General features: G+C 48.2%; 1 protein-coding gene across 2 annotated transcripts in view; it reads left to right on the forward strand.

The window, feature by feature from the left end:
• PCSK6 (proprotein convertase subtilisin/kexin type 6) overlaps positions 1-25,156 on the forward strand; it is a 248,014-nt gene that overhangs the window by 153,804 nt on the left and 69,054 nt on the right. For both annotated transcript variants that reach the window (XM_044279403.1, XM_044279404.1), the window contains exons 7-8: positions 11,178-11,350; positions 14,190-14,402. In XM_044279403.1, the coding sequence (XP_044135338.1) occupies positions 11,178-11,350; positions 14,190-14,402 (386 nt within the window). The remainder of the gene's footprint in view (positions 1-11,177; positions 11,351-14,189; positions 14,403-25,156) is intronic.

Consider the following 25,156-nt stretch of genomic DNA (forward strand, 5'->3'; position numbering starts at 1 on the left):
CTAGGGGTAGAGGAAGAGGATACCTTCCTAAGCCAGAAACCTCTATCCGCCCTACCCAGTGACACGCCAACCCAGGTAGGGGGCAGGCTAAAGCAATTCTCCTCCGCCTGGCAAGAAATTCACGCCTCCCCTTGGGTCACTCGTACCGTAAAGGAGGGCCTAAAGCTAGAGTTTGTTTCCCCACCCCCAAGTCTTTTTTGTATCAACCAAAGGCAACAGCCCGACAAACAGGCATCCCTAGAGTCAGAAATAACTACCTTAATCCTCAAAGGAGTGCTCATCCCTGTTCCGGAAGAACAACACGGCAAAGGCTTCTATTCCCCTATATTTTTGATAAAAAAACCAAATGGCTCCTTTCGCCTGATAATAAATTTGAAGTCCTTAAACAAATCCATTGTTTACAAAAGATTCAAAATGGAGACCATAAAATCTACCACTCAGATCCTTCCGCAGGACTGTTTTATGGCTACCGTCGACCTTCAGGACGCTTACTACCACGTCCCAATATACCACAGGCACCAGCGTTTTCTGAGGATCGCAATTTATTATCAGGGAAGATTGTCCCATTTTCAGTTCACAGCCCTTCCTTTCGGCCTATCCTCTGCCCCCAGAGTTTTTTCAAAAATAATGTCAGATGTCATGAAGTTCCTTCACCTTCAGGGGGTACAGATCGTCCCGTACCTGGACGACTTTCTGGTGTTTGCGGAGTCGCGCCAACTTCTACATTCACGCCTCAAACAAATCCAGGACTGTCTTACAACTCTAGGGTGGATAATAAATCCCAAAAAATCAGACCTTATCCCCAGTCAGGAAAAAGTGTTTTTAGGGGTGCTGTTGGACTCAAGGCGTCTAATGTCCTTTCTTCCTCAAGACAAACAGTCTCACTTAATCCAGACAGTGTCTCTTTTTTCCAGCAAAGATCGGTCCTCGATAAGAGACATCATGGCGGTACTGGGACTGCTAACAGCCGCAATCTCGTCAGTAAGGTGGGCCCAGAGTCATACAAGAGTCCTTCAGACCTTTCTCCTATCTTCATGGGACGGAAAGAACTCGTCTCTAGACAGAAAGGTTCACGTTCCCAGACAGGTAAAACAGTCACTAACCTGGTGGAGAGTAAAAGGGAACCTGAGCATAGGAGTTCACTGGCGCCCAAGAGATGTCATGGTCATTACAACAGACGCCAGCAACTCAGGGTGGGGAGGTCACTCTTCAGGAGCGGTAGTTCAAGGATCCTGGGGAAGAGACATGCAGGACGCCTCCTCAAATTTAAGAGAGCTGTCAGCTGTCCACAGAGTTCTCCTTTCCCTTTACAAAATTCCCTTTCCAAGGCATTTTTTGTTGGGCAGAAAGAAACCTTCTGTCCCTTTCGGCGGTGCATATCAAGGGGGAAAAAAATGTGGTGGCCGATTATCTCAGTCGACACCTCTTAAGGGAGGCCGAATGGTCTTTAAATCACTGCGTCTTCAGCCAGATCTGCCGAATGTGGGGGACCCCAGTGTTAGATCTGTTCGCCACCAAAAGCAACAAGCAGGTCAGAAAGTTCTGTTCCCTCTCGCAAATGGATCGCCCGGGATGGCTATACGCCCTCTCCAGGCCGTGGCCAAGACAGCTCCTTTATGCCTTCCCTCCATTCAGCCTCATTTCAAGGGTCCTGGTAAAGGCTCAGGAAGAAGGGGTCCACGTAATTATGGTGGCCCCCTTCTGGCCAAGAAGGGCTTGGTTTCCACTCCTGCTCAGACTGTCAGCCGGTGTTTATTGGACACTGCCATCAATCCCGGACCTACTCCACCAGGGACCAATAAATCACCCCAGTGTAAATCAACTCAGTTTGACGGCCTGGAATCTGAACGCCTCCTGCTAAAACAGAAGGGTCTGTCGGACGCAGTCATCTCCACGATGCTCAAAAGCCGGAAACCGGTAACTTCCCGGATCTACCTGAGAACCTGGAATGCCTTTTTGTCCTTCTTGGGAAGTGTAGATTCTCCTGATGTTCCTCAGGTCCTCCAGTTCCTGCAAGCGGGGCTAGAAAAAGGCCTCCGTCCATCAACTCTGAAGGTTCAGATTTCCGCGCTCAGCGCCTTCCTGGACGTAAAACTAGCAGATTCCCCTCTGATCAAGCGGTTTTTGAGGGGGGCAGGAAGAACTTAGATCCTCCCTCGTCCAGTGGTTCCTCCCTGGGATTTGGGCCTGGTTCTTTCTGCTCTCACTACTCCTCCGTTTGAGCCAATTGATGAGATCCCTCTAAGGCTCCTCACCATGAAGACGGTTTTTTTAGTTGCCATAACCTCTGCCAGAAGAGTGGGGGAAATTCAAGCTTTCTCTTGCAAGCCTCCCTATCTTACAATTCTGGATGATCGTATAATCCTCAGGCACTGTCCAGCCTTTCTCCCAAAGGTGGTATCCAGATTTCATCGTGAGCAGGAAGTCTCCCTACCCTCTTTTTTTCAGTCTCCTTCTAATGATTCGGAAGATACTCTCCATAATCTGGACGTCAGGAGATCAGTCCTTTCTTACCTTCAGGCCACTAAACCGCTTAGAAAATCGGACCATCTCTTTTTACAATTCCAGGGCCCTAATAAGGGGCAAGCGGCTAGCAAGTCAACCATAGCTAGGTGGATTAGGAACATAATATCCTCTGCCTATGTTACCAAGAACTGTCAGCCGCCGGAGGTACTAAAAGCTCATTCTACAAGGGCAGTAGCCTCATCCTGGGCAGAAACGAAGGCAGTCCCTCTGGAACAGATCTGCAGGGCCGCCACATGGGCCAACCCTATGACTTTTTTTCGGCACTATAAGCTAGATGTAGTAAGGGATCAGGACTTGTCCTTTGGTCGTGAGGTCCTATCTAGTGTGGCCCCCCCCTAATATTGATTACTCTGTTAATCCTCCTGTGAATGCCGTTGTGGAGGCGCCGGGGAAAAGGGTAAATTACTCTTACCGGTAATTGGATTTTCCAATAGCCTCCACAACGGCATTGGGTTCCCTCCCAAGCTTTAAATGTAAATGAATGATGTAATTTGTTTACTATAATATATAATTTGTTATGCATCACTTCTGTGTCCTCTCTTATTGACTGGTAAGGTAAGGGGAGGAGGCTCCTTAAATCCTGTGCTTCCTCGTTGTTTCCTGTCCTGGAGGCGGGGACACCCTCCTGTGAATGCCGTTGTGGAGGCTATTGGAAAATCCAATTACCGGTAAGAGTAATTTACCCTTTTTTGCCCCCCCCCCCGTGCCTCACATCAGCCCCCCCGTGCCTCACATCAGCCCCCCCGTGCCTCACATCAGCCCCCCCGTGCCTCACATCAGCCCCCCCCGTGCCTCACATCAGCCCCCCCGTGCCTCACATCAGCCCCCCCCAGTGCCTCACATCAGCCCCCCCCAGTGCCTCACATCAGCCCCCCCCCCAGTGCCTCACATCAGCCCCCCCCCCCAGTGCCTCACATCAGCCCCCCCCCCCAGTGCCTCACATCAGCCCCCCCCAGTGCCTCACATCAGCCCCCCCCAGTGCCTCACATCAGCCCCCCCCAGTGCCTCACATCAGCCCCCCCCCAGTGCCTCACATCAGCCCCCCCCCAGTGCCTCACATCAGCCCCCCCCAGTGCCTCACATCAGCCCCCCCCAGTGCCTCACATCAGCCCCCCCAGTGCCTCACATCAGCCCCCCCCGTGCATCACATCCGCCCCCCCGTGCATCACATCAGCCCCCCCAGTGCCTCACATCAGCCCCCCCGTGCCTCACATCAGCCCCCCCGTGCCTCACATCAGCCCCCCCGTGCCTCACATCAGCCCCCCCAGTGCCTCACATCAGCCCCCCCAGTGCCTCACATCAGCCCCCCCCAGTGCCTCACATCAGCCCCCCCCAGTGCCTCACATCAGCCCCCCCCAGTGCCTCACATCAGCCCCCCCCCAGTGCCTCACATCAGCCCCCCCCCAGTGCCTCACATCAGCCCCCCCCCAGTGCCTCACATCAGCCCCCCCCCAGTGCCTCACATCAGCCCCCCCCCAGTGCCTCACATCAGCCCCCCCCAGTGCCTCACATCAGCCCCCCCCCAGTGCCTCACATCAGCCCCCCCCCAGTGCCTCACATCAGCCCCCCCCCAGTGCCTCACATCAGCCCCCCCCCCAGTGCCTCACATCAGCCCCCCCCGGCCCAGTGCCTCACATCAGCCCCCCCCGGCCCAGTGCCTCACATCAGCCCCCCCCGGCCCAGTGCCTCACATCAGCCCCCCCCCCGGCCCAGTGCCTCACATCAGCCCCCCCCGGCCCAGTGCCTCACATCAGCCCCCCCCCGGCCCAGTGCCTCACATCAGCCCCCCCCCGGCCCAGTGCCTCACATCAGCCCCCCCCGGCCCAGTGCCTCACATCAGCCCCCCCCCGGCCCAGTGCCTCACATCAGCCCCCCCCCGGCCCAGTGCCTCACATCAGCCCCCCCCCGGCCCAGTGCCTCACATCAGCCCCCCCCCGGCCCAGTGCCTCACATCAGCCCCCCCCGGCCCAGTGCCTCACATCAGCCCCCCCCGGCCCAGTGCCTCACATCAGCCCCCCCCCCCCGCCCAGTGCCTCACATCAGCCCCCCCCCCGCCCAGTGCCTCACATCAGCCCCCCCCCCCGCCCAGTGCCTCACATCAGCCCCCCCCCCGCCCAGTGCCTCACATCAGCCCCCCCCCGCCCAGTGCCTCACATCAGCCCCCCCCCGCCCAGTGCCTCACATCAGCCCCCCCCGCCCAGTGCCTCACATCAGCCCCCCCCCCCAGTGCCTCACATCAGCCCCCCCCCCCAGTGCCTCACATCAGCCCCCCCCCAGTGCCTCACATCAGCGCCCCCCAGTGCCTCACATCAGCCCCCCCCAGTGCCTCACATCAGCCCCCCCCCAGTGCCTCACATCAGCCCCCCCCCAGTGCCTCACATCAGCCCCCCCCCAGTGCCTCACATCAGCCCCCCCCCAGTGCCTCACATCAGCCCCCCCCCAGTGCCTCACATCAGCCCCCCCCCAGTGCCTCACATCAGCCCCCCCCAGTGCCTCACATCAGCCCCCCCCAGTGCCTCACATCAGCCCCCCCCCCAGTGCCTCACATCAGCCCCCCCCCAGTGCCTCACATCAGCCCCCCCCCAGTGCCTCACATCAGCCCCCCCCGCCAGTGCCTCACATCAGCCCCCCCCGGCCCAGTGCCTCACATCAGCCCCCCCCCGCCCAGTGCCTCACATCAGCCCCCCCCGCCCAGTGCCTCACATCAGCCCCCCCCCGCCCAGTGCCTCACATCAGCCCCCCCCCCAGTGCCTCACATCAGCCCCCCCCCAGTGCCTCACATCAGCGCCCCCCCAGTGCCTCACATCAGCCCCCCCCAGTGCCTCACATCAGCCCCCCCCCAGTGCCTCACATCAGCCCCCCCCCAGTGCCTCACATCAGCCCCCCCCCAGTGCCTCACATCAGCCCCCCCCCAGTGCCTCACATCAGCCCCCCCCCAGTGCCTCACATCAGCCCCCCCCAGTGCCTCACATCAGCCCCCCCCAGTGCCTCACATCAGCCCCCCCCCCAGTGCCTCACATCAGCCCCCCCCCAGTGCCTCACATCAGCCCCCCCCCAGTGCCTCACATCAGCCCCCCCCCAGTGCCTCACATCAGCCCCCCCCCCAGTGCCTCACATCAGCCCCCCCCGGCCCAGTGCCTCACATCAGCCCCCCCGGCCCAGTGCCTCACATCAGCCCCCCCCGGCCCAGTGCCTCACATCAGCCCCCCCCCCGGCCCAGTGCCTCACATCAGCCCCCCCCCGGCCCAGTGCCTCACATCAGCCCCCCCCCGGCCCAGTGCCTCACATCAGCCCCCCCCCGGCCCAGTGCCTCACATCAGCCCCCCCCGGCCCAGTGCCTCACATCAGCCCCCCCCCGGCCCAGTGCCTCACATCAGCCCCCCCCCGGCCCAGTGCCTCACATCAGCCCCCCCCGGCCCAGTGCCTCACATCAGCCCCCCCCCGGCCCAGTGCCTCACATCAGCCCCCCCCGGCCCAGTGCCTCACATCAGCCCCCCCCCGGCCCAGTGCCTCACATCAGCCCCCCCCCCGCCCAGTGCCTCACATCAGCCCCCCCCCCCCGCCCAGTGCCTCACATCAGCCCCCCCCCCCCCGCCCAGTGCCTCACATCAGCCCCCCCCCCGCCCAGTGCCTCACATCAGCCCCCCCCCGCCCAGTGCCTCACATCAGCCCCCCCCGCCCAGTGCCTCACATCAGCCCCCCCCGCCCAGTGCCTCACATCAGCCCCCCCCCCAGTGCCTCACATCAGCCCCCCCCCCAGTGCCTCACATCAGCGCCCCCCCCCCCAGAAGCCTCCATCAGCCCCCAAATAAAAATAAAAAAATTACTTTCCGGCCCTGTCAGAACCTCGAGTTGGCTTGATTAGGGTGCACACGCCTATGGACATTAATGATCTGCAATTGTTTTCAGATAGGACAGTTTGGCTACTGACTGCCTTCCAGCTCCTGAAGAAGGTTGGGTCCTTTCCCCCATTGTTGCCTCTGCTCTTCCTACCCCATCTTCTCATGTTCACCTGCGTAAAGTTCTGTTCCTATGGGATACCTTTTTTTTCTCTTTTTTTTTTTTTTTTTTTTCTGGAGCAATTTGCGGGGTGCTCAGTTTCACACTTGGAATAAGATTACTCGGCCACAGGTTCTGAAGCTGGTACAGTCCTGTAGTCAAAGATCTGTCCCACTTTATCATCCTGGGGGAATTTTGCATGTATTGAAAGTGCTTCCTCTAATGGAGATGGACTGTGACCCTCTTCTACAGCCGGGTGCAGCGTTACTGTTCTTACTGATCCTTTTTGTCATCTCAAGTTCCCTCTCATATTTTTTGCACAATGTCATGACAGTAGGTTGTGTGGTCGCTTTTTTTCTTCCCTCTCCTCCCTTTCTCGTTTTTTAATTACCTACTCCCCAGGTTACCTCCAAAGGTAATTCTCTAATGATGGCACGTAATGTTGAGGGCTTTGTTAATTGGGTCTTTGATTTATTTTCTGTTTTGTATGGTTACGTACAAGGACCTGTTACATGTATGTAATCTTTTGGTTTAGTAACTTTTCGTTACTCTGAAAATGTTTAATGAAAAATTTGGGGGGAAAAAATTGCTGTATGGGGATCACATTGATCCCCATGGGAAATGATTAGAAAATGGCATTGGGGCTGTATTCAGCTATTCTGTATATCCTATGCACTGTGTACTTACAATTAATAATCTTTGCAGTTGGCATGATAGGTTTTTCACTGTGCTTTTTAATAAGAATAGTTATTGATATATAGAAATCTCCATATGGTCCCATATACTTATGTGGGTATGGGTCGTTTTTAACAGTTTTTTGTATTTTGAGACAGGTTTTATTTTTGGAGGCTGTTTAATTAGAGAAACACTGCATTAATAATTGGAGTATTATATAGGTGTAAAGGTTCCTCATGGTGTAAAATAAGTCATACGCCCTTTACCAATGCTTCATACTGCTCCGTGGTCCTCCGCTGACCACTCACTAATCATTGAGGCAGGTCACCAGTACAGCTAGTGTTCATTACCATAAAGCAGAGACTGGGGGGCTGTGAAGCATCAGAAGCAGCAGGGGATTGATCGTGATTTCCTTCATTATTTTAGACCATGTGGAGTTATTTAAACTCGGGACCTAAGAGCTCTTTCAGAGGTTGTCCCAGCTTTGAGACTCTTCATTGACAAAGCCACATAATGCATACAAACTTAAACTTACAGCAGCGATCTGCAAGTTCTGAGGTATATTTGTATTTTATTTCCTTCCTGATGGTGTACCACAGAGCTTACAGAGGACACCATTCACATCCCTCTGCCTAGAATGGGGCTCAGGAGCGAAGAACCTAGGATTTGAATCCAGGACCTTGGTGCTGCAAGCTAATAGTGCTGTCAGGGCTGGAGTAGTGGGCCAGGTTTGGAACCCCTTGGGAGGGACAAAATAAGTCCAGAAATGGCGTAGTACAAAAAGGGATAATCCAATTGGATAGTCAGGTCCAGTTCCGGGTCGTGGCAGGCAGCAGGAATCGTAGTTGAAGGGTCAAGCAAAGGTTCGGTAGCCGGAAAGTCCGACTTAAACACTTTCACAGAAGGGAGCTGGGTGTTCACCATAGGGTAGAATTACTCTGCAATGAGTCAAGGCTCTGACCAGCTTTAAATACACAGGGAAACCAGGACCGCCCCTGGCTGCCAGGGCAACCAAGAAGCTTCCTTAGTCAGAGGCCAATCATCAGGCTGAGAGCGAGTGGTGAAGGCTGAAGTCCTCCCCCAGCCTGAGTAGCACCTGCGGCTTTGAATGGCTCGTGCGCACTACGCTCGCATCTCCGCGCGCGCGGCTTGCGTACCGCGCATGAGCACCCGGCGCTCGACCTGCACACGCGCACTGACCACACCAGCGCCGGATGCCCTGCCAGGAGGAGGAGGAGCTACCTGCATCCAATGCCCGCGCCTGCGAACCTGATGAGGAACAGCCCCCCTGGGTCCCTGACAAGTGCTGACCACTGAGCCACTATGCTGTCCTCATGTATGTTTGAGGACCTGTCTGATATCCTCAGTTTCCTCACGTCTGTTTTAGTAAATACTAGTATCCTCCACGTAAAAACAATTGAGGCACATTTTATTAGATATTTGTGTCAATCCTGTGTTATTCCTTCTAGAAATTTTATTAAATTGACAGGTATGTTGCCAGTTGTGGGTGGGTCCCCACAGTCTGACTATGCAGGGACATATGTAGTAGTTAACTATGTAACATAGTAACATAGTACATAAGGCCGAAAAAAGACACTTGTCCATCCAGTTCGACCTGTCATCCTGCAAGTTGATCCAGAGGAAGGCAAAAAAAAAAACTGTGAGGTAGAAGCCAATTTTCCTCACTTTAGGGGAATAAAAAATTCCTTCCCGACTCCAATCAGGCAATCAGAATAACTCCCTGGATCAACGACCCCTCTCTAGTAGCTATAGCCTGTAATATTATTACGCTCCAGAAATACATCCAGGCCCCTCTTGAACTCTTTTAGTGAACTCACCATCACCACCTCCTCAGGCAGAGAGTTCCATAGTCTCACTGCTCTTATCGTAAAGAATCCTTTTCTATGTTTGTGTACAAACCTTCTTTCCTCCAGACGCAGAGGATGTCCCCTCGTCACAATCACAGTCCTGGGGATAAATAGATGATGGGATAGATCTCTGTACTGACCCCTGATATATTTATACATAGTAATTAGATCTCCCCTCAGTCGTCTTTTTTTCTAAAGTAAATAACCCTAATTTTGATAATCTTTCAGGGTACTGTAGTTGCCCCATTCCAGTTATTACTTTAGTTGCCCTCCTCTGTACCCTCTCCAGCTCTGCTATGTCTGCTTTGTTCACTGGAGCCCAGAACTGTACACAGTACTCCATGTGTGGTCTGACTAATGATTTGTAAAGTGGTAGGACTATGTTCTCATCACGGGCATCTATGCCCCTTTTGATGCAACCCATTATCTTATTGGCCTTGGCAGCAGCTGCCTGACACTGTTTTTTGCAGCTTAGTTTGCTGTTTATTAAAATTCCTAGATCCTTTTCCATGTCAGTGTTACCCAGTATTTTACCATTTAGTATGTACGGGTGACTTGCATTATTCCTTCCTATGTGCATAACTTTACATTTGTCAGTGTTAAACCTCATCTGCCACTTATCTGCCCAAGCCTCCAATCTATCCAGATCCCTCTGTAGCAGTATACTGTCCTCTTCAGTGTTAATTACTTTACACAGTTTAGTGTCATCTGCAAAAATTGATACTTTACTATGCAAGCCTTTTACAAGATCATTAATAAATATATTGAAGAGAATAGGGCCCAATACTGACCCCTGAGGTAACCCACTAGTGACAGTGACCCAATCTGAGTGTGTACCACTAATAACCACCCTCTGTTTTCTATCACTGAGCCAGTTACTTACCCACTTACAGACGTTTTCTCCCAGTCCGAGCATTCTCATTTTATATACTAACCTTTTATGTGGTACAGTGTCAAATGCTTTGGAGAAGTCCAGATATACGACATCCACTGATTCACTGCTGTCAAGTCTAGAACTTACCTCCTCATAGAAACTGATTAAATTAGTTTGACATGACCGATCCCTCACGAAGCCATGCTGATATGGCGTTATTTGCTTATTTCCGTTAACGTGCTCTAACATAGCATCTCTCAGAAAACCTTCAAACAGTTTACCCACAACAGATGTTAAACTTACCGGCCTATAGTTTCCAGGCTCTGTTTTTGGAGCCTTTTTGAATATTGGCACCACATTTGCCATGCGCCAATCCTGTGGGACATTCCCTGTAGGAATGGTAACTTCCAGTTGTCACTTTATTCATAGTTTTCTAGGAGGAATAATAACGACACAGTGCAATGGTATGAGAAAAGATATTGTAGGATTATTTAATTAGGAATCCAAGTATTTAAAGAGAACCTGTCACGTTGAACATGGTATCTGAGCTGCAGGCAGCATGTTATAGAGCAGGAGGAGATTGACGTATAGTTTTATGGGAAAAGATTCAGTATAATTTGGACTACAGAGCCCAGAAGGAGGAATCGATCAGTGATGACAGCCCTCCCTCTGACTGTGTATACAGAGAGCTGTCAGTCACTGATGGGACCGGCTCCTGGACTACAGAGCCCAGCATGAGTACGGATATAAATGTATACATTACATGTTGTACTGAATCTTTCCCCATAAAACTGTCAATCTGCTCCGCTCCTCCTGCTCTATAACATGCTGCCTGCAGCTCCATGTTCAACCTGACAGGAAGCATGACCCGTCCTCTCTAAATACACTATTACTGCTATTTTCATACTGAAAGAAATGCTAAATTCTTTAGCACATTTTAACCAAACTGTGTGCAGTGATTGGAAGTGACACTCCCTGGAGGCTGATCTTCTGGCCATATTTGTCACAAGTTTTTTTAAGTTTTTATTAAATTGATGCGACTAATAAATGGCTGAGCTTGACAGCAGAGAACTCTGTATTTACAGGGGTTGTCTAGGTTTCCAAAGAACGTGTTTTATGTCGGTGTCCTCTACCACTCTGATTACATCTGGAAGCTCAGTGTACCTCTGTTTCCAGACTGCACCGATTGGCTCACGGAGAACCACAAATAAGCTGCAACTTTGTCATTCTTTCAGGAATCCGTATGTTAGATGGGGATGTGACAGATGTTGTTGAAGCAAAGGCGCTGGGCATCCGACCTGACTACATTGATATCTATAGTGCAAGCTGGGGGCCCGATGATGACGGCAAGACTGTAGATGGACCCGGGCCTTTGGCGAAGAAAGCGTTTGAAGATGGCATTAAGAAGGTGATAAGATTGTGGTGTATAAAACCATGTTTTTTTGTATGCTGTCATTCTAAAGGGGTCTTAAAAAAATAAAATAAAAATAAATCTGCCTTGGGGTATGTCGGCATAAACTTGCAGATCCTGGGACCTAAGCCAGTTAGTTGTTTAAAGGGGCCACAGCACTTGGAGAAGCACTGCAACCTCTGTACAGTTTACCAAAAGCACCATACATTTCATGGTGAGTATGCCTGGTGTTGCAGCTTAGTCCTATTCAGAAAAGCCATGTGACCGGTGGACATGACACCATGAGCCAAGGAAAGGACTGCAGCACTTGGCCAAGTACCGCAACCTCTTTCAACATCAATCAGTGATTGATAACTTCTCCTGAGGCTAGGCAATCAATATCAAAGATTTTGATCAGTGGCGATCTGTGTGTGGTGACCCCCGCTGAACTCTAAAAAAGAGGTAGAAGCACTTAACTGAGCACTCTCCTCAGCGGCACTCTCCTCAGCGCTGAAGACCGGCTGATAGACTCCCTATTTAGCCCGTTTTTAGATAAGTTCTTCTACGTCCTTGTTTTTGCATTCGGTGGGTGACCTATCAAGTTTTTCATAGGTGCAGTAACTTTTTACTTCCCAGAAAACCACTAACTGGATAACTCATTTAATCCTTTGTCTGATTACCTGGCCAATTAAAACGACTGTATTAGACCATGTACACCTCCGTGTCTGACACTCTGCTAGGAACCTGTAGGAAGCAAATACTTGCCACACTCGCGCAGGGAGAACCGACAGACTTGCGTGCAGATTCTGTCTTTGGTCAGAATGAATCCCATGACCTCGGTGCTTCAGGGCAATAATGTTAAAAGGGCTAGCTATTTTCCAGTATTGATGACCTATCCTTTGGGCCTGAACGCGCGGTGTTCGGGAGAACCATTGGTTATATATGATATCCCAGGACTTTTACAGCTGTAGTTCCTGCAGGGTTCCATAAGAAAAAAGAAAAATCAGCGAAAAAGTTCAATAGCAATTCACTGCAATGTATTGGAGAAGCAACCGAACGATTGCTTATTTTAGTCATCCTGGCAGAGTTTTATGGGCTTTTGTTTTTACGGCGTTCCTTATGCAGTAAAACTTAACTTCATACCACATGCATATAGATTTTCTTCTGTTTAAAAAATTTAAAACTTTGGGGGGAAAATCATTTTTTTTCTTCCCATTATCTGACCCCCATAACTTTTTATAGTTTTGTTTATTGGGCTGGGGAAAGTGAATTTATTTTTATATTTTTACAGGGAAATCTGTAGTTTTTTTTTTTTTTTGTTTTTTTTTGGAGTTTCTATTTTTTACTCTGTAATAAAACACAAGAAAATCTATATGAATGTGGTATGAAGTTAACAGGTACGTTTTACTGCATAAGGAACGCTGTAAAAACATAAAACTCTGCCAGGATTGCAGGTTCCCCACCCCCCCAAAGTGACCCCATTTGGAAATTTACAACATGTGCAAAAACGGTGCCGTTAGGAAGTACAAGTCCCGCAAAAAACGAGCCCTCCTGCGGGTATGTGAATAGAAAAATAGTTATCGTTCCAGGAAGGCAGGGATTAAACAAAAACTGAAAATCACAGGGTGCTGAAGGGGTTAAAGAGCATTACTGAGATTATACAGTATGGGTGACATTTAGTAATCCCTGTGCACTGCCGGTAAATGCACCGAAGTTATGTTGAGGCATAACCTCTACATAACTTTGGTGTTTGCTGCTGCCGGCCGTGGGACTTGCTTTGATCTTTGCCAGCTCCTTTGGTGTAGATTAAAGGGGTTCTCCAGGCTCTCCTATATTTCATTAACCTATCCTCAGGATAGGTCATCAATATTAGATTGGCGTGTCTCTGACACCAAAGCAGCGGCGAGCAGGAAGATAGAAGGGGGGACGGCACGTTCACAGTGTGATCCTCAGGATAGGTCATCAATATCAGATCCCGAAGATAGGTCATCAATAATAAAAGCCCAGAGAACCACTTTAAGATCATTTGGTGTGGACAATGATGAATGACATGGGCCCGCGCCAAGCCCCCTTTTTCCACTACTTTGCAAAAGTGGCTTGAGCGGAGAAAAGTTGCAGATTTTGCCACAAAACACCTTTGCAACAGAATCTGCACCATAACTACGCCTAAAAGTGTCATTAAAAAAATAATAAATGACCCCCCCTCTTTGTAGTATAACACTTTTTCCTGTAAATGGTATTCTGGCCATGTATCTGGTTGCTGTAAGGTTATTGCTGAGTTTCCTGTTCTTATTTAGAGCTTACTCCACCTAGAGAGCAATGATCGGCTATTATATCCCGCTGGTGCAGAGGGAAATGCATGACTAATGGGCTTTTTTTTTAGTTATGGCATGACTTAATGCAACATAATTTTCCATTACAGTACATGAGTCCATATGGTAGGGTGTGAACAGCTGACACGCGTGTGACATGCTGTTGGATGTGATCACACCAAAAGGGGGCTATTAGTTTAGGTTCTATGAAGGCCATCAGAGGTCCCCAGTTGTCTGTCCTCAATGCAGGACGAAGCTGCAGCTGTACAGGCGTAGTACTCCTCCAATCCAGCCCCCCCACTCCTGGCATTGGGCCACAAGGCATTAGGACTCCACCTGCCCCTCCTTTATTAATTGTTTGCACTTGCAGAACATGGCTAATAGCATGGTGCTGACAGGATTGTGAGCATTTTTAAAAGCATCTGTTAATACTAATTCCACTTGTAAAGTCTTCACATATTCATACAGAGCAATGAGAAAAATGGACCAAATCCTGTTCATTGGGTGCCCATTTATTTCTAATAAAGACCAATTTTGGCTTGTAGGGTCGTAAAGGATTGGGTTCCATCTTTGTCTGGGCATCTGGAAATGGTGGTCGTGAAGGGGACTACTGCTCCTGCGATGGCTATACCAACAGCATCTATACAATCTCCATCAGCAGCACCACAGAAAATGGATACAAACCATGGTACTTAGAAGAATGTGCGTCCACGCTGGCTACAACCTACAGCAGCGGTGCCTTCTATGAGAGGAAAATAGTAAGTGGTGTAGGACTATGGTGATTATGATAAAAAGTTAAGGTTCTCCAGGCCAAACTTTTTAAAAAGGGTCAATTTTCACCAGCCGCACAGCCCTTTTTTAATCCATAAGTTATTTCATGGTCAAACAAATTCTAGTTTCTGTACTGCCTTACCTTTATATTACCTGTCACCTCTACATGTATTCTTCATGTAATAACGATTCTGTTCTTATGACTGTGTTGTGCAGAACAAAGTGGAGGAAAAACAGGACCAATCTAAAGGAGCTCTCCCCAAAGATGCATCTCGAAACTAGGCGAGTATACAGGTCCTTCTAAAAAAATTAGCATATTGTGATAAAGTTCATTATTTTCTGTAATGTACTGATAAACATTAGACTTTCATATATTTTAGATTCATTACACACCAATTGAAGTAGTTCAAGACTTTTTTATTTTTTTACTATTGATGATTTTGGCATACAGCTCATGAAAACCCAAATTTCCGATCTAAAAAAATTAGCATATTTCATCCGACCAATAAAAGAAAAGTGTTTTTAATACAAAAAAAGTCAACCTTCAAATAATTATGTTCAGTTATGCACTCAATACTTGGTCGGGAATCCTTTTGCAGAAATGACTGCTTCAATGCGGCGTGGCATGGAGGCAATCAGCCTGTGGCACTGCTGAGGTGTTATGGAGGCCCAGGATGCCTCGATAGCGGCCTTAAGCTCATCCAGAGTGTTGTCTCTTGCGTCTCTCAACTTTCTCTTCCCAATATCCCACAGATACTCTATGGGGTTCAGGTCAAGAGAGTTGGAAGGCCGATTGAGCACAGTAATACCATGGTCAGTAAACCATTTACCAGTGGTTTTGGCACTGTGAGCAGGTGCCAGGTCGTGCTGAAAAATGAAATCTTCATCTCCATAAAGCTTTTCAGCAGATGGAAGCATGAAGTGCTCCAAAATCTCCTGATAGCTAGCTGCATTGACCCTGCCCTTGATAAAACACAGTGGACCAACACCAGCAGCTGACATGGCACCCCAGACCATCACTGACTGTGGGTACTTGACACTGGACTTCAGGCATTTTGGCATTTCCCTCTCCCCAGTCTTCCTCCAGACTCTGGCACCTTGATTTCCGAATGACATGCAACAGTCCAGTGCTGCTTCTCTGTAGCCCAGGTCAGGCGCTTCTGCTGCTGTTTCTGGTTCAAAAGTGGCTTGACCTGGGGAATGCGGCACCTGTAGCCCATTTCCTGCACACGCCTGTACACGGTGGCTCTGGATGTTTCTACTCCAGACTCAGTCCACTGCTTCCGCAGGTCCCCCAAGGTCTGGAATCGGTCCTTGTCCACAATCTTCCTCAGGGTCCGGTCACCTCTTCTCGTTGTGCAGCGTTTTCTGCCACACTTTTTCCTTCCCACAGACTTCCCACTGAGGTGCCTTGATACAGCACTCTGGGAACAGCCTATTCGTTCAGAAATTTCTTTCTGTGTCTTACCCTCTTGCTTGAGGGTGTCAATGATGGCCTTCTGGACAGCAGTCAGGTCGGCAGTCTTACCCATGATTGCGGTTTTGAGTAATGAACCAGGCTGGGAGTTTTTAAAAGCCTCAGGAATCTTTTGCAGGTGTTTATAGTTAATTAGTTGATTCAGATGATTAGGTTAATAGCTCGCTTAGAGAACTTTTTCATGATATGCTAATTTTTTGAGATAGGAATTTGGGGTTTTCATGAGCTGTATGCCAAAATCATCAATATTAAAACAATAAAAGGCTTGAACTACTTCAGTTGGTGTGTAATGAATCTAAAATATATGAAAGTCTAATGTTTATCAGTAAATTACAGAAAATAATGAACTTTATCACAATATGCTAATTTTTTTAGAAGGACCTGTATTTAAGTGGTGTCTTTATTGTGCAACACATTTCAAGGGCTCATCGCCCTCTCTATCAGGCATATACAAGTGCGTTTACTTGCGTCTGACAAAGTAAATGCACTTCTGAACGCCTGGTGAAGAGGGCGATGAGCCCTTGAAACGTGTTGCCCAATAAAGATATTGCCTATATATACTCTCCTTAAGAGATCCTTCTTTGGGGACAGCACTGTTGGATTGGTCCTGTTTTTCCTTCACTTTGTTCTGCTTCTACACACGGCCAGCGGTTTCGCTGAGGCTGCTACCCATGAACACTCGCTGTAGGGTATAGAAAATACAGCCTGCCCAGCTACCTGTTGTGTTTAACACAACAGGAAAAGGTAAGCGAAAAATCTGCTTTAACCCCTTCAGGACCCTGCCTTTTTTTCACCTTATGGACCAGGCCATTTTTTGCAAATTTGACATGTCACGTTGTGGCGATAATTTTAAAACGCTTTTACTTACCCAGGCCATTCTGAGACTGTTTTCTTGTCACATATTGTACTTCATGACAGTGGTAAATTCGAAAGTTTAGAGGCAAATCTTGAATTTTTTCAGAATTTCTAAAACCCACTTTTTAAGGACTAGTTCAGGTCTGAAGTCACTTTGTGAGGCTTACATAAAAGAAACCACCCAAAAATGACCCCATGTTAGAAACTACACCCCTCATGGTATTAAAAACAGATTTTACAAACGTTGTTAAACCTTTAGGTTTTCCACAAGAATTAATATATTCCAATTAATAATTAAAATGGAGCTTAAATTTCTGAATTTCGCTTTTTTGCCAGATTTTCCATTTTAATCAATTTTTTCCCATAACAAAGCAAGGGTTAACAGCCAAACAAAACTCAATATTTATTTCCCTGATTCTGTAGTTTACAGAAACACACCATATGTGATCATAAATTGCTGTACGGGCACACGGCAGGGTGCAGAAGGAAAGAAACGCTATATGGATTTTGGAGGGCAGATTTCACTGGGATAATAAGTTGCCATGTCACATTTGAAGACCCCCTGATGCATCCCTAGAGTAGAAAAAGATCCCATTTTGGAAACTACGGGATAAGGTGGCAGTTTTGTTGGTGCTATTTTAGGGTTCATATGATTTTTCTATATTACACTTTTTGAGAGGCAAGCTAACAAAAAATAGCTGTTTTGGCACAGCTTTTATTTTTTGTTATTTACAATGTTCATCTGACAGGTTAGATCATGTGGTATTTTTATAGAGCAGGTTGTTATGGACACGACAATACCAAATATGACCTTTTTTTTTTTTTTTTTTTTTTTTTTTTTTTTTTGTCGGTTGTTTGTTTCAGTTTTACATCCTAAAGCTGAGAGCCATATTTTTTTTATTTTTTGGGCGATTGTCCTAGGTAGGGTCTCATTTTTTGCGGGATGAGATTAGATTTTTACAGATGTCGGCACATATAGCAGTGGTTTGGCTATTAGTGACTGCCGGACCCCTGACGCTGATCGGGTGAGCGCAGCACCTGCACCCACCCAATCAGCCTTCTGTACATTTACGGCGCTGGCCCTTAAGGGGTTAACTTATCACAACAAAAATAATTGGTTCTGCACATTAATGCCTGTGTCTTATTTTCTCTTTTAGTATATGTATGACTGTTGTGCCACTGCTTTATTATTCCTGCAAGAAGTTTACAAATTGTCAGGAGTCTTCAGTAAAGGTACTGCTGGGTGTTACCAGTAGCTGGTGTGTCTAACTCTGTCCAATGAGCTCTGCCAATGTCAGACTGTGCAGGGACACCCGCCCGACTGGTAACACCCCTCTATACCCTTACTACAAGCTGCTGGCAATTAGTTTATAAATGTCTAGTATAAATAACAAAGGAATGACACAAAGATGCTCAAGAACTGTTACATGAGGACGTTATGTCCCTATATACTGTGTAACTGCTTCCCCGCTGCACTGCTTGTAGTGAGCGCTTACCACTCACACAGGCATTGCACGCTGGGAGTTCAGGTGGAAAGCAGCTCACTGACTGTGCTGGCCCCGCAGGTCAGTGAGCATATAAAGTAGTGTATGACTAGGCAGCTAACTAGGCTGCAGCGTCCTCTTCTTAGGCCACTGACGTCATTTTAACGGATCACCTGGCACCCCGACTGAATACCTCCGTTGCTGGATGCTCCTAGCGTTTCCTGAGGCTTCCAAGCACTCTGGCAGACACCACCATCACCGAACCGAAGAAGCAGATAAATCCTCTTCAAGCATATGAATGCTGTAGACAGTGGAATAGGAAACCATACGAATAGGTTTACGCTCCTAGCAGTCAAACTGGAACAGCATACCATGAATCCTCCCCCCAAGAATGAGACGACACTTCACTTTGAGGGTTAAAACAGGAACTGACTGTACTTCATGTACAGCAAGCATGTCAAACTCAAAGGCTAACATGGGCCAAAAAAACAAAATTTAAGTTTATGTGGGCTGCATCAAAAAAAAAACGCCTGGCCGTGCAGAGGCAAGCGGATCCGTCCAGACTTACAATGGAAGTCAATGGGGACGGATCCGTTTGAAGATGACACAATATGGCTCAATCTTCAAACGGATCCGTCCCCCATTGACTTTCAATGTAAAAGTCTGGACGGATCCGTTCAGGCTACTTTCACAGTTAGAATTTTTTTTACAATATAATGCAGACTGATCCGTTCTGAACGGATCCACCGTCTGCATTATATGAGCGGATCCGCTCTGAACGCAAGTGTGAAAGTAGCCTTAGGGGCGAGAACCTGGGATCTTTCATCCCTTGTCCTATTCAGCTCTATCAGGGTGAATAGGACTTCACACTGTCCCTGCTGCTCTCTGCCTTGTGCACACAGCATCAGGGATGTTACCATGGCAACCAGGGCTTCTGTAGCATCCTGGCTGCCATGGTAACTGATCGGAGCCCCAGGCTTACACAGCTGGGGCTCCGATCAGAAGCTGCCACTGCACCACCAATGAGGGGGAGGGGAGAGGTCCCTGTGGCCACTGCCACCAATGATTTTAATACTGGGGGGGTTGAGAGGGGCTGGCGCACTGTGCCACCAATGATTTTAATGGTATAGGGGGGGCACACTGCACCACCAATGATAAATTACCCCTTTATACAGGAGGCTGGTACTGGCAGATCAGCAGTTAACCCCTCATGTGCGGCACCTAAGGGGTTAACGGCCTCTGATCGCAGCTCCCTGTCAGCGGCAGGGTGCCGGCAATGCGATTCTGCTGCCGGCACCCGCCTCCTGTATTGTGTTAAACTTCTTTCACTATCAGGCCACACAGAGCGGCGCCCAGCGATGTCTCAGCACTCACCATTAGTCCTGGGCGCCGCTCCGTTCGCCTGCAGTGCTCCATTACTGTCTCCTGCTCCACATGCTGCTGATTACTATCGGAGCGATGGGAGGAGACATCAGCTTCACTAGTGGGCGTTCCTTCTTCCTGGCTGTAGCGCTGTCCAATCGCAGCGCAGGGAGAAGGAACGCCCACTAGTGAAGCTGATGTCTCCTCCCATCACTCCGATAGTAATCAGCAGCATGTGGAGCAGGAGAGGAGACAGTAATGGGGCACTGCGGGCGAACGGAGCGGCGCCCAGGACTAATGGTGACTGCTGGGACATCGCTGGGTGCCGCTCTGTGTGGAAATAGTCCTATCATTGGTGGCGCAGTGCCGATGCCTTATCATAGTGTCAGACATGGTTGTAGCATTTTCAACCCCATAACTACGTATACCAAAACAGTGTATCCTCCATTTTCATGAAGTGTAGACATAAACCCACTTTAAAGGGGTTGGTCCATCTTGGACATTGCTAGGATAAGCCGTCAATGTCAGATGGATACGGGTCCCACCTCTGGGACCTGCTCCTATCTCCAGAATGGCCCTCCTATTCCAGAAGTTAAGGAGTGTGCGATTGCAGCCACCCTCCACTTGTTGCTATGGGAGTACTGAAAGTAGCCACGCTCTGGCCCAGCCATTTTCTGAAGTCCCATAATAGGAGAGGTGGCGTTGCCCTCGCAGTGCGCTCTCTATTCACTCCTATGGGAGTTCTGGAAAAAACCAAGCAAGTGCGCTCAGCTATTTTTTGCAAGTCCAATAGTGGTGAATTGATGGTGTCTGTGCTTGCTTTCCTTCACTTTGGGTGGGCCCGTTCTGGAGATAGATGCAAGTCCCACCTCTGGGACCTGTTCCTATCTGACATTGATAGCATATCGTTAAGATATGCCATCAGTGTCTGAGATGGGAATACTCCCTTTAAAGCGGTTGTGTCACTGCAGCAAATGACACTCCTCATGTAGAGAGAGCCAATAACAAGGCACTTACTAATGTATTGTGATTGTCCATATTGCCTCCTTTGCTGGCTGCATTCATTTTTCCATCACATAATACACTGCTCGTGTCCAGGGGTTACGACCACCCTGAAATCCAGCAGCTGTGGCCGTGGTTGCATATTGTGATGGGGAAAAAATGAATCCAGCCAGCAAAGGAGGCAATATGGACAATCACAACACATTAGTAAGTGCCTTGTATTAACTTTCTCTACATGATAAATGCAGTTTGCTAAAGTGAGACAACCGCCTCCTTTAAACTGGCATGAATGAAATTTGGTAGGTTTGGATTATCAAATGCTTTATATCTACGGTCACGTGTAAATGTAAGAACAAGGCATAGGCTACATAGCGACGTGTCACACGATAGCAAGTCTCGAAATAGCGCGACCAAAAACATTGCAACTTCGTCATGCAACTAGTTTTTTGGGGGTCATAAAACTCAACCAAACTGCAGAAAAGTCGGTCACACGTGACTTGCCTTGTGGTCTGTGATGGCAAGGTCGCATGCAACTTGCAGCCTGTGACCAAAAATCCAACAGTGTTGCAGTCGCAGCATGATGCGTGTCATATTGCAACCCCATTCACAGTTGTCGCATGACGCATGTCACTGTGTAGCCCCAGCCTAAAGAACCTCTAGAAAGACAGCAGAATACTATAGGTTCACATTTGATTTGTTTCTAATCGGAGAGTTCTCCTAAGTAGCGATCTCTGATTTACGAGACTACAGATGGGGCACTTCTGTGGTGAAGGCTGGTGCCAGACTGTTTCAGGTAGTACTTGAATTTAATACTAATGTGTATGGATTACCTGCAAGCCCATGTTCAGACGTGGCAGATTTAGGCCTCATGCCCACGACCGTTGTTGTGTTCCGTTCCGCAAAAAGGGGTTTCGTTGTTCCGTGATCCGTTACCATTTTTGTTTCAGTGTGTATTTTTTGGGGACCACCAGACATAAAGGAATGTAAAAAAAAGTCTGACAGGTTTGCCTTGCAAATGATAGGAAAAAAACAGACGTGGATGACAATCTTGTGTGCCTCCGCGTTTTTTTAGCGGTCACATTGACTTGAATGGGTCCGCAAACCGTTTTCCGCAAAAATAATAGGACAGGTTATATTTTTTTTGACGGACTGGAACCACAGATCACTGACGCGGATGGCAAACAGTGCATTAGCCGAGTGAAAATCAATGGGTCCGCAGAAAATCACGAAAAACTGTGCAACGGACACGGAATAAAACAACGGTCGTGTGCATGAGGCCTTATTGTGGATTTTCTAGCAATATACACTATATGACATGGGGACTGGGTTTCCAAAGACTCCATCCACACATAGTGCAAAATAAATCTGTGCCGCTTTCTACATTACTGAATAGCTGTGGATTGTGCCCTTTGCAATGCAAAGACTAAAATTAACCTGCACACTTCCCATGTCTGTACCCACCGTTAATCCCTTGTCCTTTTACACAGAGCACCTCTATGCGGCATTATAAATCATGAGAAATGATGTCACTGCGGGGTAGTAGACTACTTTTGCCACTCCTGTCTTCAAAGCCAGCAAAAAGTTCTGCCGAGTTAGTGTCTGCCACCTCCCGCCGTCCCTGGCCAGGATTTGGGATGATGTAAGGCAGCTGTCAGATTCCGGCTCTAGTGGCCTTTTAAATTCCACAGGATTCGGATAATGTTTGTTTGCGGGACATGCGTTTTGTGCCATTTGCAGCAATGGACCATTGAGGTAATACAGTTCCCACTTGATGCTGGGCACACTGCGCCCTTTCCGAGTCTCCAGCAATAATCAGTGGTGACATTACGCGGAAGGAAGTTCTTCGCTTGTGTTATTTATCCTTACCACTTGGTTAATGAACGGATCTCAATCTATCTTTCAATATTCTTGCCGCTGGACTGACATCCAATTACCCGTTTATTATTTCTGAAGTGTTCCCCGGCGCGTCGGATATTTCCATTAAAATATTAAAGGACGGTCTCTCTAGACACTGTGCCTCACTAATTGGGTGGAAGAATGCATAGAGCGTGCGGTAATTAATGTACCTGGTATTTCAGGTTCAGGCCTCAGTTCTTTAGACTTCAGATAAATGTGTCGCCTTTAAACGCGCCACATGTATATAATAAGGGAGGCGTTAAATAGTAAAGAGCGCTCGGCCATTTAACGGTTTTGTTTTTCTCCCATTGCAGATGATTGATGGGTTTAATAGATCTGGGAGGAGAGAGTAGCAAGTAGTTGAAGGATCTTCCCGTCAAACTTGTGCTGTAATTGCGCACTTAATATGCAACATGATCTCGTCAAGTTTATAAGGCACAACTTCGCCCTAAGAGAAAAATCCCAGCTTGCGTTCCAAAATAACCTGAGCCGCCTTCTAAATCATTAATGGGCACGGAGCGGTGAAATGTGCTATATGTATCGGGACCGGGAGCCTTCTGCTCCGAGAAAATGCATAGGTTTGCCTCATCCCTTATAAAAAATGCATAGGCTGTAATAGCGAGGGGCCCAGCATGCATTGCTACATGAACAGGTGCAGTCATTAGTGCTTGTATTAATCACAGATGGATAATGTTGGCTCTCGCTGCCTAAATTATCCATGCTCGTTTGCAAAGCATTATGGGAAATCCAATTTGCTTGTGCTGCCCATCTTTAATCTTGGCAAACCTCTCAGTGGATACACACTGTGGGCTAGGTCGGTGATCTCGAGACTGCAGATGCTGATGCCCTCCATGGTGCCAGTAGGTCTTAACTGAATGGACACATTTTGATTGTGCCCAAAACATGTATGCCCACTGTTGAGAATAGAGGGGACTTGTTTTATGAGGAGCATGCTCACCAGCCGTGCAGAGATTGCTCTTTGCCTTGCTTCCAGGCAGTTGGCAAGTGCCCAGTGTATCTCCTCAGGCATTTGTCGTGAGTGACTTCTCAGTTATGGCCACCCAACAATGACTGGAAAATTCCATCAGTTTAGGTAGACTTATGTAGAGCTATCTGCCTCTAGACGTCTGTCAGCCTTTCATATGACCAAAAGGTGCCTACAGCAGAGGCTGCCATCTTGCCGGTTTAGGAGGAAACCATGGATGTCACCCTGCCAGATGATTAGAACCAACAGTGCACATAACGGACACGCGCCTGCCTCAGTGTATTTAGTGCTCCTTGTTAATGGTAATGACAATCGCACCGTGAGCTGTGGAGGAAAATACCGGTCTCCCTGCTTATGATGCGTATGCCTATGAATAAAGATCGAGATTACCACTTCAAGGTTATAATTAGAGATGAGCGAATTTCATGTTATGAAATTCCTTCACGCTTTGTTTCGTGGTAAAAGCAGAATTGCGTTATGGATTCCATTACCACGGGCCATAACGCAATTCTATGACTGAATGCCTTTAGAGGCATTCAGCTATTCATTCCGTCATAATAAGTCTATGGCCTGCATAACGGATCTGTCCTGTTTTCCGTCATGCAGGAGAGGACGGATCCGTTTTGCCTCCCATAGACTTCTATTATGACGGATTGAATATATCTCTAGTTATAATTCCGTGGTGACATGCTGTATTGTGGCCCATCTTCACAACACACGGACGACTTTTGTTGTTTCCCTTCAGGAAAGTTTCAAGTGTCCTCATAACCACAAAATTCCTAGCTGCACTTTTTTCCATAAGAAAATATATAGAGTTTCGAAGCGACCTACTAATCACAGTAAAGCCATAAATTTACTGCAAATAGTGAGTCCATGTGGGTGCTATAGGGCTTTAAATGTACTAAATATGTAAATCCCAGGGTTTTCCAGGAGTTGCATATTGATGACGTATCCTCGGGATATGTGGAGGCCGAAGTGCTCGCACTTTAATACATACCGCAAAGTATCCCTCTTTTGGAGGGGCAGTATGTCCTTTTGATCTCAATCCCCCAGCTTCTATTTATTCTCTAAAGGGGTTGTGCCAAGTGTGAAAGTTGTTCTCTACCCACAGGGGATGCAGCAGCAATTCGAGCATCGGAACCGCCGCTTCATTCTTGATGGGACTGCTGGAGAATAGAGTTCAGCACCCGACTATTTCAGCCAGTCCCATACACAATAAACGGAGAGGAAGGGTGCATGCTCTGTCTGCTGCTCCATCAGGATGGGAACAATGGACAATCGTTCTTTTGACTAGTGGGAGTTCCCCGTATCCTCTGTTAATAATTCATAACTTTAAATTTTGGCACAACCCCTTTAAATGTCCTTTATTTTTTCATGTGAAAGAAAATGTAATTAATTTTGCTATATACTTTAGTTCCAAAAAATGTTTGGTTTTTAATTATATTGCAGGCCCCCTTTTGACAATCCAAACAGCAGGGAGGTCATGCTTAAAGGGGTTGTCTGGGCTTTTACTATTGATGACCTATCCTCGGGATAGGTCATCAATATCAGATTGGCAGGGAGCAAGCACCCCCGCAGATCAGCTTTGAGGAGACGGCAAGCGCAGCAGGAAGAGAGATGGGAGACGGTGCGCAGTCTCCTTGGAAGGGTGTCGGACCCCCGCCTGATCTGATATTTATG

This window comes from Bufo gargarizans, chromosome 2 (assembly GCF_014858855.1).
Source record: "Bufo gargarizans isolate SCDJY-AF-19 chromosome 2, ASM1485885v1, whole genome shotgun sequence".
Taxonomy (NCBI): domain Eukaryota; kingdom Metazoa; phylum Chordata; class Amphibia; order Anura; family Bufonidae; genus Bufo; species Bufo gargarizans.